This window comes from Pogonomyrmex barbatus, unplaced genomic scaffold (genome assembly GCF_055798465.1).
Source record: "Pogonomyrmex barbatus isolate J1 unplaced genomic scaffold, ASM5579846v1 scaffold9, whole genome shotgun sequence".
Taxonomy (NCBI): domain Eukaryota; kingdom Metazoa; phylum Arthropoda; class Insecta; order Hymenoptera; family Formicidae; genus Pogonomyrmex; species Pogonomyrmex barbatus.
The window spans coordinates 5,926,923-5,944,638 of NW_028297193.1; the positions used below are offsets into that span (position 1 = coordinate 5,926,923).

Sequence of the window (17,716 nt, forward strand, 5' to 3'; positions counted from 1 at the left end):
CTAGGCAAAAATTCGCGCGTGTCCCAGATATAGACCTTTCGCCCGCACGTCGAGGTGGCCCAGGATTGGTCATTACATCGATGTCCCTCGGGGTAATCCCGTTCTAATCATAAATAACACGTGCGCGCAGGCAGAGGGTAGTCGTCGTGGGTTGAGTGGGATATTGTTGCGCTGCGACGCGCAAAAGCGTTATTTTTGTAAAGCCGATGCATTCGCGTCGAGAGGCGAGTTTGGAAAATATGTATTGTGGGAAGGTGAGAAAAAAAAAAAAAAAAAAAACACGGCGGGCTCCATTATGAAATATAAATTTATTTCCCCGCGTAAATAATTTAATTAACATTGCGCGGAGCGACGCAAATGGATAAACAATTATACCAATTTCCGAATAAGACAAATTGACGTTCTTTAAAATTATAGAATCTGTTAGCGCTTCCACTCGCCGCTCGATGCTTGCTATTTTAAATATTTATGTCAGATAAACGTCACGTTTATTTCCTCTCGTTACACTTACACCGTCGCTCGTGCCACGCTTACGCTTTACACACATATCCTGCGTGTATCCTCCCTAGGATATTAGACGGAACGAGGAGCTCGCACGGCATAACTCGGAGTCATTAAAAGCTCAGCGGTTCGCGAGTAGTTCGCCAGTGCGTGGACGATTATTGCCCTCTCGATATTTGTTATCGTCGGGGTTAACGGTGTCATTTTGCCACTGGTTCGGAGCGAATCGAGGAATAGTCACGATGCGTACGCCGTCATTATCCGTCCATCGGGTCGTTAGAATTAATGAGCGTCGTCCGTCCGCCTGTTCCGCGATCGGCCGACCGATCGTTTTTTTTTTTTTTTTTTTTTTTTTTTTTTTTCCCCACCCCTTGTGATGTTTCACGGTAATTTATTAAATGACTAATAACGGGCGATAATAGGCGCGCGAGAGAGAGAAAGAGAGACGGTAATTTCGTGGTATAACGCAGGTGGACGGATCAAAGGTCGAAATTAAAACCGACGAAGGAGCGTACCTGCATGGCGCGATTTTATTTTACGTTACATACACGAATTCGAGATTACGCTTTAATCATAACGAAGATATTAAACGTTGGAAATATCGAAAATGCGCTTCGTTAGGAACGTCGAGGAATTATCATCGTCACCTTCCCCCGACCGTTTTTCCTTCGTGATCGCGACCGTTATAGGCGAGATCATTAACACGATATCATTCTGTGGCACGACAACATTATCACATTTCGCGAAATTTCGGAAATCATCGCGAGTCGCGGAAATGTTCTCTCGGCTTCGTTATTTCAAAATTATTAATCTCGAACGTAACATCGTTTATACATCGTCCGCGCGATACTTCCGGCGTTAACTTTAATATTTCGTTAAAGATCGGACTAAGCGCAGGTTAAACAGGCCAAGCGACATCAAGTTGAGTCGGTCGATGGCTGTATCATCGGGCGCTAAAGACACCGTAATCGACATAACAACGCTATAAGATAGAACACGAGATTCCCTATCTCGTATGGTCGATTCAATTGAATTTCATCCTACATTACCGCACGTTTCTCGTTCGTTTACCGGCGGTCAGGTGTATCCGACTCTTATTTCGAGGCGTCACGTAAAAGTTGCATCGAATCGCGAATGAACACGATGAGGCTCACGAAGTTTCAACAGTATCGAACAATATTGATATCGAATGGTACCTTTGCTTCCTGTACCGTACAGAGTTTTGGAAATGACGCTTTGACTTTGACGTTACGTTTATCGATATATCGGCGGCGATATAGGGAAGGAAAAAAAAAATATAAACATGTGAAAGCATGTCAGAAAGTTTGTACACAATTGATGGCGTATTCAGGAGCTTTGAAGTAAATATGTTGATTATTTTTATTAATTCTTCTAGCTGTGGAAGCTTTATTTTTGTTATCATCAACACAGAAATAGTGAGATCGACAGATCAAGTAACGAATGTAATAATGTAATAATGATAATAACAATACTTTTTGAAAAAAAAAAGGCACATTGATTGTTACTGATAAGCGGTATCTGATACAAGCAAGAATATCGACGATCCATTAAATTTAAGCGTGCCCCTAATCTCAGGAATAAAACCGCGCGAAACGAAGCGATATCACCTGGTCGCCACTTGCCGGAGCGCTTTTTTTTTCTTTCTGTCTCTCTCTCTCTCTTTCTTTCTCTCTTTCTCTCGCCGTATTTATCTCGGGATACAGCGGCGATCTCATTCCGCACCGGTCGTCCGCCAACTTTGCGCGTCGCGTCGCGAGCGCGTCGCGAGCAGACGCCGAGTTTGCGGTGGCTCGAATTATCGGGCGGCGACAGTGCCGCGGCGAGTTTGCCGAAAAGCAGGGCCGTATGTAGTCTCAGTGCCCGTTTATTGGTTTCTCTCTCTCTCTCTCTCTCTCTCTCTCTCTCTCTCTCTCTCTCTCTCTCTCTCTCTCTCTCTCTCTCTCTCTCTCTCCCCTCTCTCTCTCTCTCTCTCTCTCTCCCTCTCTCTCCCTCCCTCTCTCTCCCTTTCGGTGTGTAACGAGAAGGCGAGCGAGCGCGAGCGAGTAACGTGCGATAACGGCCCGGGCGGATTGTAATTGGCGAAGCGCGGAACTGGAACGAACTCGTTTCGCAGTGCACCGATAAGATCCGTTATCGTATACGTTTGGCGCGGGCTACGCGAGGAATCGTCCTCGATGCCTCTCGCTCGCGCGTCCGACGAACCGTGGCCGACCGCGCGACGCGAGGAAAAAAAAAAAAATATTTCGCGCGACCCGACTTCAAGGCTGATACAATTCGAGACGCGTATTAGAGTTTTGCGCCGCGCCTAGCGCGGGCTTTTCCCTTTCTCTAGTCCGTGACCTCGTTCGTTCCCCCGACATAAATCCGTCAGGAGATCCGCGATGTCCACGCTTCGTTTGGGGACACCCTTTTCCCTCTATCCCGCGCTCTTTCTCTCTCTCTCTCTCTCTCTCTCTCTCTCTCTCTCTCTCTTCGCCGCTCCCCTTTCCGCTCGCGGCCCTCTCACGCCATCCGACCCCTGCCAGCCACCCTCACTCCCACTCCTCTTTCCCATCGTCCTTCTCGCGAGAGTGCGTTCGATCGACCTGAATTTTTTTCCACGCTCGAATCGGGAGCCCTGAGAGCAATTTCTCGACTCGTCGCGGGGTGGCCGTCGCCGAGGAAAACCCCGAGGAAAATCGTCCGATCGATCTACCTTCGGTCTTCAGGTCCGAAACGAACGACGAAGAAGAGTGAACGCGTTCGCAGCGAGTACGACGGAGACAACAGATAGAAAAGAGAGAGGGAGAGAGGGAGAAAGCGAGAGGCAACGGTACTCGAGGGTATAGAGAAGAAGAGAGAGAGAATCATAGGCTGGGGGGGTAAAGGAAAAGAGAGACGGTGAGAGAGCAGACACAAGTATGTGCAGCTTGCGTTGCACATGTATATAACGATGCTGCGTTTGTGTGTGTTCTGCCGCGGGTGGGCGACCCGTTATTTAAGCGGCGTACACAGAAACCGCCTACACTTATTGAAAAGTTGTAGATATTCAAAATTGTGCAGATACCTAATTTAGTTAATTTTGCAATTTCGAAATTCTATCTGCAGCTAGATATACTGCGTTCATGAATAATTCAGAATATTTGTACAAATTTGTCTAATCTTTACATTTAAAATTGTAAATAAAGATAATGTATCCTGATTTTTTAACCGTATAAATCGGCAGTAAGGTTGGTGAACGTTCTAGAATTTTTTCTAAAAAAAAAAAAGATTTATGAAAATCACTATTTATATCTATTTATTTATATAATTAATTAAATATTTTACGAATTTATAAAATGTAACATAATGTACTAAAGTTTTATATATTTATAATGTGTGTTATATATCTGTATATATTATTATATATATTATTTATAGCGCATATATATATATTTGCAGTAATCGTAAATCATAAGAAGGGACCTAATGATACAACTTTCTATTAAATTTATATAAATTTATCACATTTATACCAAGATCTAAATTATTTTTTATTCTTCTTTTAAATGAAGTTAAATTCATATATCATATATATTTTTAATCTTTCTAAAAATAAAATTTTGAAAAACTATTTAAAATAAAAGATACGAACTTTGATAATTGAATTTAAGAGTGATTATTTTCAGCAATAAATTTTGACATTAATAAACGAACGGCAAAGTCAATGTATTATTTTTATATTATTTTTAGCTTTATTATAAATTGTAATAGTAATGTAGAATAAGATCGCTATCTAACGACGTATACGTATTATATTATAGCGTAGTCGTGTGAGAAATATTACTCTTTAACCAATTGTGAAGGGAGCTTAACTTCAGCGTGGTGGACAGGATGAGGTACACGTACCACCACACCGAAATCTTACGAGCTTGCCTGTGCTAACTACCTCCTATCTGCCCTGCCCGAGGCCCTGAAAACGCTCTACGTTACGCCTCGCGGGGACCCATTTCGCGCGAGCCTCGGGCACAGGGGCGTGTGTCGATTCCGAGTGCCTAGTGCTTAATTAAAATTTCCACTCATCTTCTCATCTTCTCATCTGATTGTAACATGTCAACGATCAAAACTATACTCATGATCATCTCAAATTTGTGCAAATTTTGTTAAACTTTATCGCATACATATATAAAAAAAAAGTTATAATGTTTTTCCTTAAAGTTCATGATTTTCTTTTTAAAATAGTACTTATTTTTGTTTTTCAGTTTTTTTTTCGTAAAGAAATGATTTTTCTCACAATTTTCTGCAAAACATTTTATGTTTTTTGACATAACTTTTAACATTATTATCAAAATCTATTTTCATTTACAAATTTAGATTTTATATAATTCAGCATTCTAATTGAAACATTTTTTTATTATTTAATTAAAATCCAGTGCAAAAAGAAAAAGTTTGAGTTCAAAATATCTATTGCTGTAAATTAGGATAATTTTTATATGGCTAGTTGAAGATTAAAATTGTAAATGCGCAAAACATTGCTGGAAGACGTGAAAATGAATATTTTTTAGAAATAAAGAAAAAGAAAAAAGAACATAAATTAAATTTATTAAAAAATTGTATTTTAATGAAATGAAATGAATGATGGTGTTTTCCTTTGAGAAAATATTGTTGCAATTCTTCTATAGTAGAAGTAATTTCGCTTTTATTCAATTTGAAAGTGACCTTGAAAATTGTCTAAACTATGAAAGGAAAGTGACGTTGACAAATGGATGCAAAGCTATGTAACAAGGAATCCTTTTCAGGGAAATACGAGAAAATGCATCTATTTATAAGTTATATGAGAATTGCTGAAAATGAAGATGACTTAAAAAAAGATAATTTTGTCTTGTTTGATTTGCGACGTTTCTTGTATAATTTAAAAAAAATAAATAAATATTATGCCTTGTACTTGCACAAATTTGTACCTAATCGTTAATGAATAATTTTTTTTTTTTTTTAATATCGAGAATCCTCAAGTAATTTCTTATTTTGATGAAGTTATGACTATTTTAGAATACTATAAGAATTGTAGTAAGAAAAATTGTATTTATTTTTGTGCATTATTTGTATTATTTTAGTACGTAATTATTAATCTTTAAAAAATCACAGAGTGATATCAATCATTCTAGTTTTAGAAAGAAAATATTTTTTTAAGTTACGCAAGATTTTATGTATAAAACTTCTACTATTCGTGATAGTTATCTTGTCAAATTATTTTTAAGTTTATTTTTATTTTAAATTTTTAATCAGATTGTAAATGTGATTATAAAAACACTTGTACGCGATTAAAAGAAAAATTTAAAAAGCCTCTGTCTAAAACAGACATTATAACATTTGAAAATCAATAGTGTAGAAGCTTTCATATGTTCGAAAATTAGAAAATTATTAAATTAGAAATTAGAAATATTAAATTAGAAAATTACTAAATTATTTTTTAAATAATAAAATCTTTGTGTGTGATATAAAAAAAATTATATTTTTACAAAAACAAAATTACAAAAATTAAATTTATTCTTTTCTTAAATATGAAATTATGAATTAAAGTGCGAAATTATTTTATGTGAAAAATTAATATCTTAATATCTATGGCCGAATGGGTGAGTTCTCAATAGTATAAAAGTTTGAGGGAAAAATTGTGAGGTAAAGTTTGAAAATTCTGGAGAAAAGGAAGCAAGCCGTGACCAAGTTTTACTTTCTTTGGTTATTGCAGAGACGAGTCAATCACCGAGTAAAACGATACCGAGAAAGTAAAAGTGTTTCCATTGATACTTCAGAATGACCTATTTCGAAAGTGCAACACAGTGATAAATTATTTTTATAGTTACGTCAATTACGTTGCATCTGTCTCGATTACGTTATGCATGACTAACTATATATCTGTCCGATAAATAAATGAAACGCGCAATGATAATGTACATACTGTACGTTGATAATATATAGTGTAATTAATTTGTAAAAATATGTTTAATGTTGCGATACTTTTATATCTTTATGCCACTTCTTTATCACGCAGAATTTTTTTGAAATGATGAGAAGAAAAGCAGAAACTTGCAGTTGAGTCGATTAACTTTGCTCGGATCTATGAGCCTTAATATGTAATGAAATACCTGTTATTATCTTTTATCCCCGAAGCAGACACTTTATCTCTTTCTTTTTTCGTCTTTTTCTTTTCTTGTCTTTTCTCACGAAAGACAACACGTAGAAAAAGGATAGTACATATAAAAAAGTATTATTTATTGAATATATTTTATTTTTGTAATAATCTTTTATAATAATCAGAATATATCATAGAGAAGTATTAAAAGAGGAATCACTTATCATCATATAAAGTTTTATTAAAGTTTACTAAATTTTTGTGTATATATGTTAGAAAAAAATTCTAAAAAATGTTTTGGAATAGTATATAAAAAAATATGAGCAGTAAAATTTAAATAATAATAATCAATAAATTATAAATATGTAAATTAATTAAACACGAATTAAATTGAACATCGAATCAAATTGATGTATTTGATGATCCATCTGACTTGATTTGAGTTATTTCGATTCGGATTTGAATTTCTATTTGGATATTGAATTTGGATATTGAATTTCTATTCGGATTTGAACCTGAACTATTTTCGAACATTTGACAGGTTTAAATCATATATTGACAATTCTATAAATCATATTTTCCACTATACTATATTATTAAACTAAGATAATTTTTTATAACTAAACGTTTTACACAGTTCATCTTTACTCCTTTTCTCTCTACGTTGCAAAAAAAAAACGAAGAAAGATAAACAGTACAAGAAGTTTAATTTAAAAAAAAAGATAGATCTGTCAAAAATTTTGTTTTGTGCATATATGCACATGATCTTAGTTCATGTAGATATGTTATGGAGATAATATGGATTTTATTAATGTCTATTTAACTTCTAACATAGAGATAATAGTACATTAGAATATTTTAATAATTAATAATTTATGATTTTTCAGTTATTACAATACTAAAAAATATATTTAGCTTTGTATTAAACATTTAGACACTATAGAGGCGCGCTGCGCGCAATTTATTTTTTAGTTTGACACCCACACACACACACACACACACACACACACACACACACACACACACACACATTTTTAAATTAAATATAAAATTTAAGTAAATTCTATCAATCTGTCTCAAATCATGTACATGTTTATTTTATATTATGAGCAGCTATTGTGACATGAAGAAACTTATATAATCATACATTTGTAATATTTAATTGATAATAAAATATATATATATATATATTTTATAAATATATGTGTATATATATATATATATATATATATATATATATATATAAAATATATATAATATATAATACACATATATATTTTTTTTTAAAGAAAATATATGAAATATAATATTGTCGTACAACTTAGCTTTTTATATATAGCTTTATTCGTTATGACAGTTATATACGTTTTATGTGTGTGTGTGTGTGTGTGTGTGTGTGTGTGTGTGTGTGTGTGTGTGTGTGTGTGTGTGCGTGTGTGTGTGTGTCTGTGTGTGTGTGTGTGTGCACAGATATACAAATACAAACTATCAAAATGCATTATTTCTATGATGATAGTTACCAAAATGAGTATTACTGTGATAAAAAAAATATAGAGATAGGCTTATTTAAATTGCGCATTGCAAACATATCGAAGTTTTTTTTTCTTACTCTTCTTTCTTTTCTCTTTCTTTTCTCTTTCTGGTTATTTGCTTTTTGTTTTTTTTCCTTTTTTCTTTTTTTAAGTGAGTTGTATGCTTTTAATCTTTACCTAAACTTTCACTTTTAAATCTTATCTATCTTAGTCTATAAATAAATGCTTTTTTGTGATTGAAAAAAAAACGAAGAATTTTCCAGATCAATGTTTGCGTTTTCTGCCTTCTTTGAACATTTTTTACCATTCGAAAACCCTTGTCTTCACTTAATACCAAAAAATGTCCACTACTTCATGAAATTTCGTAAAATTTCAAAAACAAAATTATTTATGCAAATTCTTTGTTCAACAAAATTCGACATGTTAAAAATCACCGAAAGTATTTTTTTTCAATCACAAAACAAGCATTTATTTGTAGACTGAGAAAAATAATGATATGACATTTTAAGCAGAGATTGGAAACAGTTCAAGTAATCTAAAAAAAAAAAATATTTCTTTGATATGATCAAAATACGTAATTTAAATGAGCCAATCATATTTTTTCATCACAAGTAATACAATGAAAGTAACCAATCGGCATTGCGGAAAAGAAGCAACGATAAACTTCGATACACAATGAGTATCGACTTAATATGTCTGTTTTAAAATTAAATATATTTATCTTAAAATATGAATTTATCATATAGTCGATATTATTTTTATAATATTAAAAATTTCTCTTATTATTTGTGTTAAAATTTATCCGACAATAACTAAAAGTTCTATTTCAATGATTCGATTGAGTTCGATTCAATTCGATTCGATTCGAGTGAAATTTTCTCAGTTTGATTTGATTCATATTCGAAAAAGAAATGAAATTCTTAATTCACATATCTGTCAATCAGAATTATTTTTAATAATTTTCGACTGTGATTTTTCCGATTGACTAAATCATTTCTTTTAGTTTTCGTTATTCCGTTATTTGTGTAGAACTAACGCTCAAAGTGTTATCTTTATAGAATCGATTTTGTCTTCTTTTGATAGTATAAATACATTTTACTTGAAGAAAAGCGTAATATGTTTAATATAAACTTGCTGCAAAATAAAATAGTCGATTTGAAAATATATTTTTAGCTTTAATAAAAAATTGGTTGAAGTGAGACATTATTCAAAATAAGAAAAATAGAAGTAAATTCAACAATAACAAATATCATGAAGCAACGTGTCCTAAATGTAGTGTATGTAAAAGTATGAAAAAGATACTGAGGCACCATACATTTAATAAATATGAAAAAAAGAGTAAAGGTATATTTTACAAAAAAAACTTTACTTTTTGTGAATTGCTGTTTATAATATTCTTGAAAATTTTTGAATTCTAGGACTCTACTAATGGAAGAATTAGTTGATTTACGATCATCTCTTTTGTGGTATTTTGTATTCTTTATTTTTCTATACAGCTTTGTAATAGATTTCAATAAAACTGCTGTTTCATGTTTTATTGTACTTTATTTACAAATGTTAGCAGGGATCTTTTTTCTAAATTTTAAGCTCTAAAGTTCTAGACAAAAATTGTATTTCTTAAATTTCTTTTTTCCACCAAATATAGCGAAGATTCGAACAAAGTACAATTTCACACTAGTCATTTTGAAATGAATCAACGGCTAACAATGACATACGATTCGCTAAAATATAATAAAAACGACCCACTTTCCACTTTTCCATTTTGTTATTTTGAAGAAACACACACATCGTATTGGTCGCACAGGCGACGCCAAATTCCGACCCTCGTATATTGATACATTGAAAAAATAAATACAATATGCTACCACAGTATAATCGTGTCTGATTATGATAAAAGAAAGATTTGAAAAGTCAGATTTGTGTTTGCGTTCTTCTTTTTATAGACTTTATCCTATGACTCGAAAAACAGCAGTTTTAATCATTTTAGGTAGAATATGCGTTTTATTTTCTTATTCCAAGCTTAACAGCGCGATTCTGCTTTTTCTTCATTTGCGACTTTTTCTTATATATTTTACTTTTGAGAATATTATAGCAAAGATTATGAAAGTAAAAGCTTTAATTAAATAAATCCATTTCAAATTGTTAACGATGCGCTCTGTGATAGAAATTCGAGCGTAATATCGTAATTGAATCTATTGAATTGTCGCGATACTACATACATTGTTATGGGCAACAGAAACAGTGATTACACTTAAATAGTTAAAATTAAGGAACTGATAAGATTTTTAACTCAGAAATTAAAATAATTACCAGATTTTGGCAATACATAGAGAATATTTTGGTACGTAATGCGCTATTTTTATTTGCTGTACGAATTCATCTTAAAGGGATAAAAATAAAAATTAGCCCACTTTTGTTCTCGTTTTATTACTTATTGTTAAAATTTTGTAAAAAAACTCATTTTTTAAAGTTCCACTTTATTTATTTGTTTTTATTTGTTTAACATTTTAGATTAGAAGTGTGCACGCCGTAAAAGTAACCAACGGTAAAGTTAGTAATGTTTTGGAAACAAAATATAAATAAAAATATAAATAAAATATAAATAAAATTTGTTTTCGACTTATATTAGTTTTTATATTTATATAATTTTTATATAGTTTTTTTTTTATATTTTTATAGTTTAACTTAATCTATATATTTTATTTTACATGTTTTTATTTTATTAATCGCTAAGTTACAATTTTACAATTTTTGAAAACGCATTGACGGAATTTGAACCTAGGAATTCGGATTAACAATCTAACACTAATGCTGATCGTACGCTTGTTGTTCGCATCCGTTTATTTTTGAAATTTTGAATTGTAACTAATTTGGTTATTATATATCTCGTCAAGAATTACGTGTAGAAAGCTTTTTATATTTTTTAAATGTTTTTATATTATTTATTATAAATATTTTCTTAAAATTATAAAAAATTATATAAGCATTAGTATGAGCAAGAATTGAAATATCAAAATTAATGCAAATTTAGTATCACTACTACTTCATCGATTCTTAATTACAAAGATTCTATTAAAACAAGTATTTTAAAGTAGATCGCACTTAAAGTTAATCGAGGAGTCGGATTTTATTGAAATTCTTATGACTCATGTGCGTTAAGATTAAGTTAATGTGGACAGAAGGTTCAGGGGTGAAAACTCGAAGTCAAAATTTTTATGACGTCTTTACGCCACATGTGTTACCATGAAAGGTCGTGGAGCTGGGCGCTGTAAACAGCAATTTGAGCGGTAGTTATGCGCACGAAATTACGTCGCGCGCCAAGGACGTAAAGCAAAGAATGCGGAACGTGACAACATTTTACGAAAATGCATTCTGAATGACTTGCGCGTTATGTGATGTCTCAAGGATAACTGCGAGTTCATAACTTAAACGTAACCATGTTATGACTATAACTTATAATTTATTATTGATTACTTGTCTATATTATATATATATATGAGTACACGCGCGTGCGTGTGTGTGTGTGTGTGTGTGTGTGTGTGTGTGTATGGGTAGGTGGGTGTGTGGGTGAGTGGATGGATGTGGATGGATATGGGGGGAGGGGTGTAAATATAAAAAAATATAAACGAGTAATCAATCGTAAATTACAAGACATAACACGGTTATATATATATTTGAAAAAAAAAAAATATATATATATTTTATTTTTGTTATATTTGTTATATATATATTATATTTTATTTTTTCCCTCTAAATAAATAAATAAAAAAGCTACAATCTAATAATTTAATGCGGCAACATTTATTTCGTTTTTTAATTAATATTTTATAGTTTCTAATATTATGTTCTAAAATGATAATTTTATTTCTATAATTTGTAAATACTTTTAAATTACATTAAAAAAAAGAAGTGTTATATTTTTGTTTTTTCCCTTTAAATAAATAAGTAAAAAAGTTACGGTTTAATAATTTAGTAAATATATCTATATTGTATTTTGTGTTCTCGTTTGAAATTTTTTTTATACTCTTCTATTTTTTTCAGAAAGATGTCATAATCATGTGACACAGGCGGATGGGCATACCAGTTTCGTTCCATAGTTAAAATTTGTATGCTTTCATCCACTAATTGCGGATTTAATCCTTCGTTTTCCATTTGTTATTTTATGGTGTTCCATGTCTGTCTTCCTTCTGTTGTCATTAATTGTTTGTGTAATTCGACATCATTAAAGGTTTTTATATTTCCTTTGTTAAAATCTTCTCGTGGAAAAAGTTGTCGATATAATGTATATTTTACTATATCAATATATTTTTTAATAATTAATGCATAATTAGATTGCATTAATTTGTTTAGTTTTTTTTCGTCTATCGTTACATATTTAGGAATATTTTTATTGTTCCATTGTTTTGAAAAATATAATTTTGTAAAATTGAAGTTTGTAAAGTTATTTTTGTAAAGTTGAAGAAATAAATTATATATATATATATATATATATATATATATATATAGATATATTTATTTATTTATTTATTTATTTATTTATTTGTACTTCAGCTCGTGTTACAACTAGGAAGGGACTTGATTTACATAAATTCAAATCACACTTATCCATTCATACCTCCACCTATCCTAATATCCTATCATATAAAATCACATTGCCATATTTACAACATATTTATATAGTTTTTATATACATATTATATTCCTATTATTTATAATTTTACTTTATTGCCGTGTTATCCTATCGCCTATATACATTCTTATTTACTATTTTCCTATATAATTCAATACCAATTCTTATCAATACCAATTTATTTTTTTTCTTATCTGCTTTCTACATTTTCTTCTTTCTTATTTATATTTATTTATATAAAAAAGATAAATTTCTTTTTATCTTTATGTCACAATTATCATAATTGTAATTACATTGGATTATATTTTTAAAATAATTCTTTTTTTTATAGGTTAATTAAATTTTTTTAGATTAATTAAATTTATTCCCTACAAATTTTTTTCAATAGGCATAATCAAATTAACAGAATATAAGCATTAAAAAAAAATCACCTCTTATACTATATTTTTCAGTATGATATTTTTCTCTCATGGTTTAAAATCACATTATTCATTTCTTTCAATCCGATAATTAAAGAGCAATCCGTAAAGGCAGTGATTAAACGTTAGTTAAATAGTGTGCGATTTACATCGCGGAATCATTTCCGTAAATACGTGAAACAGGAAACAGGGACGTGCATATGTAAATCCGTTTAAACGCTGATCCGTCAAAACGGAACGGGACAGAAACGGGGCGGGGAAGAAATGTTTTGTCCCCCGACCCTGCAGAGATACGAATAATCGTGTTTCGAATTCAGGTTTCGCAGCAGCGGCAGCCGCTCTCTCCCGCTATTACCATTATTATAAGTTGATGTGACGTGACGTAATGGGAGTTAGAGCCGTATGAATGGGCATAGAGCAACAAGTTGCCACTAAAAACTGGGAGTGAGTTCGTGAGTTGAGTTCTGCTCGTTACACCTCTATATGTAGTTCTTCCTTCCCTATACTATACGCGGCTCTCTCCGCTGTATACCCCCGCTCGGCCTCCACGTTATAAACCCTCTGGCTTTTAAAGTATTCTTTTTAAAGCGGAACTGTCCTAACACACAGATGTCACCGACTTGTAATATTCCGCACGAGTGGATGCGACGACAAATCTCTTTACTTTCCTCCTTTTTATTTTATCGAAGTATTCGTTCTTTTGTTCGCCTCGTCTTCTCTCCTGGTGTCCCATTTTTTTTTCTGTGCTATTGTGTGTTCAACCTGACTCTCTGATTTATTGCAACCTCAATAAACACGGATATAAACACTAATGGACTAATGTTTAAAGCGCCATATCTCTGTCATATCACTTGAAATTAAGAGACGATTGAATCTTCCGCATTTCTATGAGGGATTAATTTGTTTTACAAACAAATGGATATTACGATAATGATCTTAAACATATTGAGATAAGGAAGTCGATAAAGGGCATCCAGGAGAAGAGGAAAGGGAGGGAAAGAAAATAAACTACTAATAGTCTTTCAAATCAAATTTTGAAAATATGTACCTTTATACTACTTTCGATATTGAATTGAATGTTAATTGTAAAGTTAATTGTGAAAAAGTTTTTTCACTGTTTTTTATATTATATTTTCAAAATTTTCTCTCTAAAAGATTGTTTGTTGATCTTCGCAAGAAAATCTTTTTTTTAATTTTCTATGCATATTTCTATAATTTTTGTTTTGTAAATAGATTTTCACACGGAAACAAATATAAATAATTTTAAAAACATTATTACAAATATCTTTGAAAAATATCGTTTATCATCTGCTAAAATAGTTAAAACTAGAAATTTCTTTTTCCATAATATCTACAAAAACTTAATATAACTGTTAATATAAAGTAGTGTCAATTAAAAAAAAAAAACGTATAATTTGTCCTTAAATTGAATTACAATCCTTTATTTCGAGGATTCATTTTATCTGCAGTGCACTACATTTATCTTCACGACCGAGAATAGGTCAATGTAAATATAATATAGACGTTACGGAGAGACAAACCGTGGGAGAAAGCTATTAGTCATACGATTATATCACGGTTATAATCTCTACGTTGTCTTCTGTTTTTCTGAAACGAATTCCGATGACGTCACACGACACGCATTTTAGCAAACAACGATAACGATCGCGCATCCCTGACAGTGACCTTTGTGCATATTCAAGTTATTACCAGATAACAATTTATGGGAGAGATTTCGATAACAGTCTGACGACGCGATATGAAAACTTTTTTCTAAAGTATATTTTAGACACTGAAATTTGTAAAATTATGATAAAAAATTAACTGGTTATTCTTAAAATATTAAGAAGAGTAAAAGTAGTAAAAAAATAATATAAAAAAAAGTAAATAATTGAGCCAAAATTAATACAATTTAACATTTTTATTTGTTTTAATCTTTTACATATGACTAATAATAAACGTGTGTAAAATTCACAAAATTATATCTACAAATTAACTTTGTTACTATTAACGTTACTATTAATTTGTTTCGTTAGTTAATATGTTAATATGTTAAGAAAATATAAAGTCAATTATGCATTAATCCTTTTGAGATCCATTACTTTATTTACTTTAAAATCTCATAAAAATTTAAATTTAAATCGTTGCTTCAGAATCTCATTAAAAAAAACATTTGTTAAATATCGCCTAAGTTATCGGAATCGTGCTGGCTCATGTATCATTACAACGGATACTGTCCATTACAAATGATACAATTGGGACGTGAGATATCTTAATAAACGTGATAATAATTACACGATAATAGAGTTATATAATAATAATAATTTATTACGACGGTATACGGTTTCTCTCGGATTAATTAAATTAGAGCGTAATGTTTATAATGATAGCGCGCGCACGTAAACGGCCGAGACGCGAATGCTCGGGGGAACTACGCAAAATTTCACGATGTTGTTTTACGACGAGGACTCGCGCGGTATCTACGCGATATCTACGCGTTACGCTACATCGGATGGGCGACAACCCGGCGATGCACTTATTATCCATCGTCAAATTATCACGGTTCATCCGGATGATGGACCGTTCCTCGTCGACCGACGTAATCTCGCACAATTTGTCACGAGGGCGAACTTCGTTCGCGCGGTTTGCGGGACTTGCCCTGGGCTCGGCGAGTGGGCCGTCGTCTCGTTCGTACGGCGCAAATGCGCACGAAAAACGTACGAATTGTGCACGGCGATCGAATTCCACCGCGGTTTCTTCACCGCCGTCGCCGCTCGCTTCGCCCGAGAGCGGAAGGGCGGGCGGGCTGTTTGCATTCCTACAATCCTAGAGATTACATCGTTGCGATCCGCTATTTGGTCAGATGGGAAAGTAGAGATCGACGATTGCACCACGAAATGCATCGCGATGCATTCGTCGTGATGCATTGTTTCGATCTAGTCAAATAATCTCAATTTCAATTTCAATCTTCGACGTAATAATCGTGCGCTTTGTATAATGTTTCAATTTTTAAATTAATTCTTTATTATGTAACTGTATAATGTTAAATAAATGTTAAATAAATAGCTCTCTCTCTCTCTCTCTCTCTCTCTCTATATATATATATATATATATATATATATATATATATATATATATTTCCATTCTATATTCAATTTTATTATTAATAATGAAAGTCGATATGAAATAAAATTTTTAATTTGATAACTTGATAAGAGAAAAAAGCCAATAAAAATCAGTGTTATTCTCGATATACAACATAATATTTTCTTATGATTATAATAAATTCTTGCAAAATATTTAAAAAGAATCTTTAACATTTAAATTGATTTATAAAAGATTATGATAAGAGGGCTAATTGATATAGCTTAACCCATGATATCAAGTTATAATACAATATTATTATTGTTAATATTTTTCTATTAGTATTACTTATTTTAATATTTTGGACAGATTACAAAGGACACTGACAGTAAAATTCGATGCAGAACAATTCAATAGAATACTAATTTGATAAGATAAGAGAGATAATATAGAACCAGCTTAAATTATTTTATTAAAAATTACGCCAGTTTTGATACATATATATGCATGCTAAAATTTACAATATTTAAAAATCGAGTATACATTATACCTTTGAAGCAAACGGCTCGTGCAAGAATATCGAAAGCTCAATGCAGCTCCCGGCCGACATTACCGCTTCAGACTTGACATTGACCTCTTCCCTAGGAAACTGTTCAACTCTGATAGCCGAGACACGGCGTTGCGAAAGTTAAAGAACAGAGGCTATGACGAGAAAGAGAGAGAGAGAGAGAGAGCGAGAGCGTCGCGCGGAGTTGTAATTGCCGCTACAGGCTATCGCCGGCGCCGTCATGCGAATTCGCACATTGTAGCCACACGCAATCGCCGGCGATTTTTACTTCTTTTTTTTTTCCCCTCTTTTTTCTTCATCGCGGCGGTGTACGCGGAACGCGGAACGGCCGATCGCGCGTCGGCGGCGACGAAGAGGAGAACGGAATGATAGCCATGAGGCAAATGCGCACGGGAATAGAAAGAGAAACGAAAGGAAGGTAGGAGGGAGCGAGAGGGAGAGAAAGAAAATGAGAGAGCACGGACAGAGAGCAAGACGGAGTGAGAGATGGAGCGAACGGAGCGAGAGAGAGAGAGAGAAAGAGAGAGAGAGAGAGAGAGAGAGAGAGAGAGAGAGAGAGAGAGGGCGCGAAGAGACGTACGGGCATAACCGAGGCGATAAAACGCCCACACGTATACCACCTTGGTAACTGTCGCCGGGGCAATTGAATTAATGCCAGCCTACAAATTGAAGCCGGTGTGGGATCTCCGCGCCGAGAGGCTCCGTTGCTTCGATAATTGCTGGAAAGTGGCGCGCGCGCTGCGGGAACGATTGCTGCCGGCGCGGCGCGGCGCGGCGCGACTCCGCTTCGCTCCGCTCAGATCAGCTTAGCTCAGCTCGATAACGATGACGACTTTGAGGTAATATCATGCGTAAAATGCTCGACGCACGGTT

At 32.9% G+C, this 17,716-nt stretch overlaps 1 protein-coding gene across 1 annotated transcript in view; it reads right to left on the bottom strand.

Annotated features, from left to right (window-relative positions):
• Window positions 1-17,030, bottom strand: part of LOC105430176 (dynein regulatory complex subunit 7) — a 38,524-nt gene extending 21,494 nt beyond the window's left edge. The window contains exon 1 of the mRNA XM_011643581.3: window positions 16,826-17,030. Within this exon, the coding sequence (XP_011641883.2) occupies window positions 16,826-16,885 (60 nt within the window). The 5' untranslated portion in view covers window positions 16,886-17,030. The remainder of the gene's footprint in view (window positions 1-16,825) is intronic.
• Window positions 17,031-17,716: the final 686 nt, after the last annotated feature.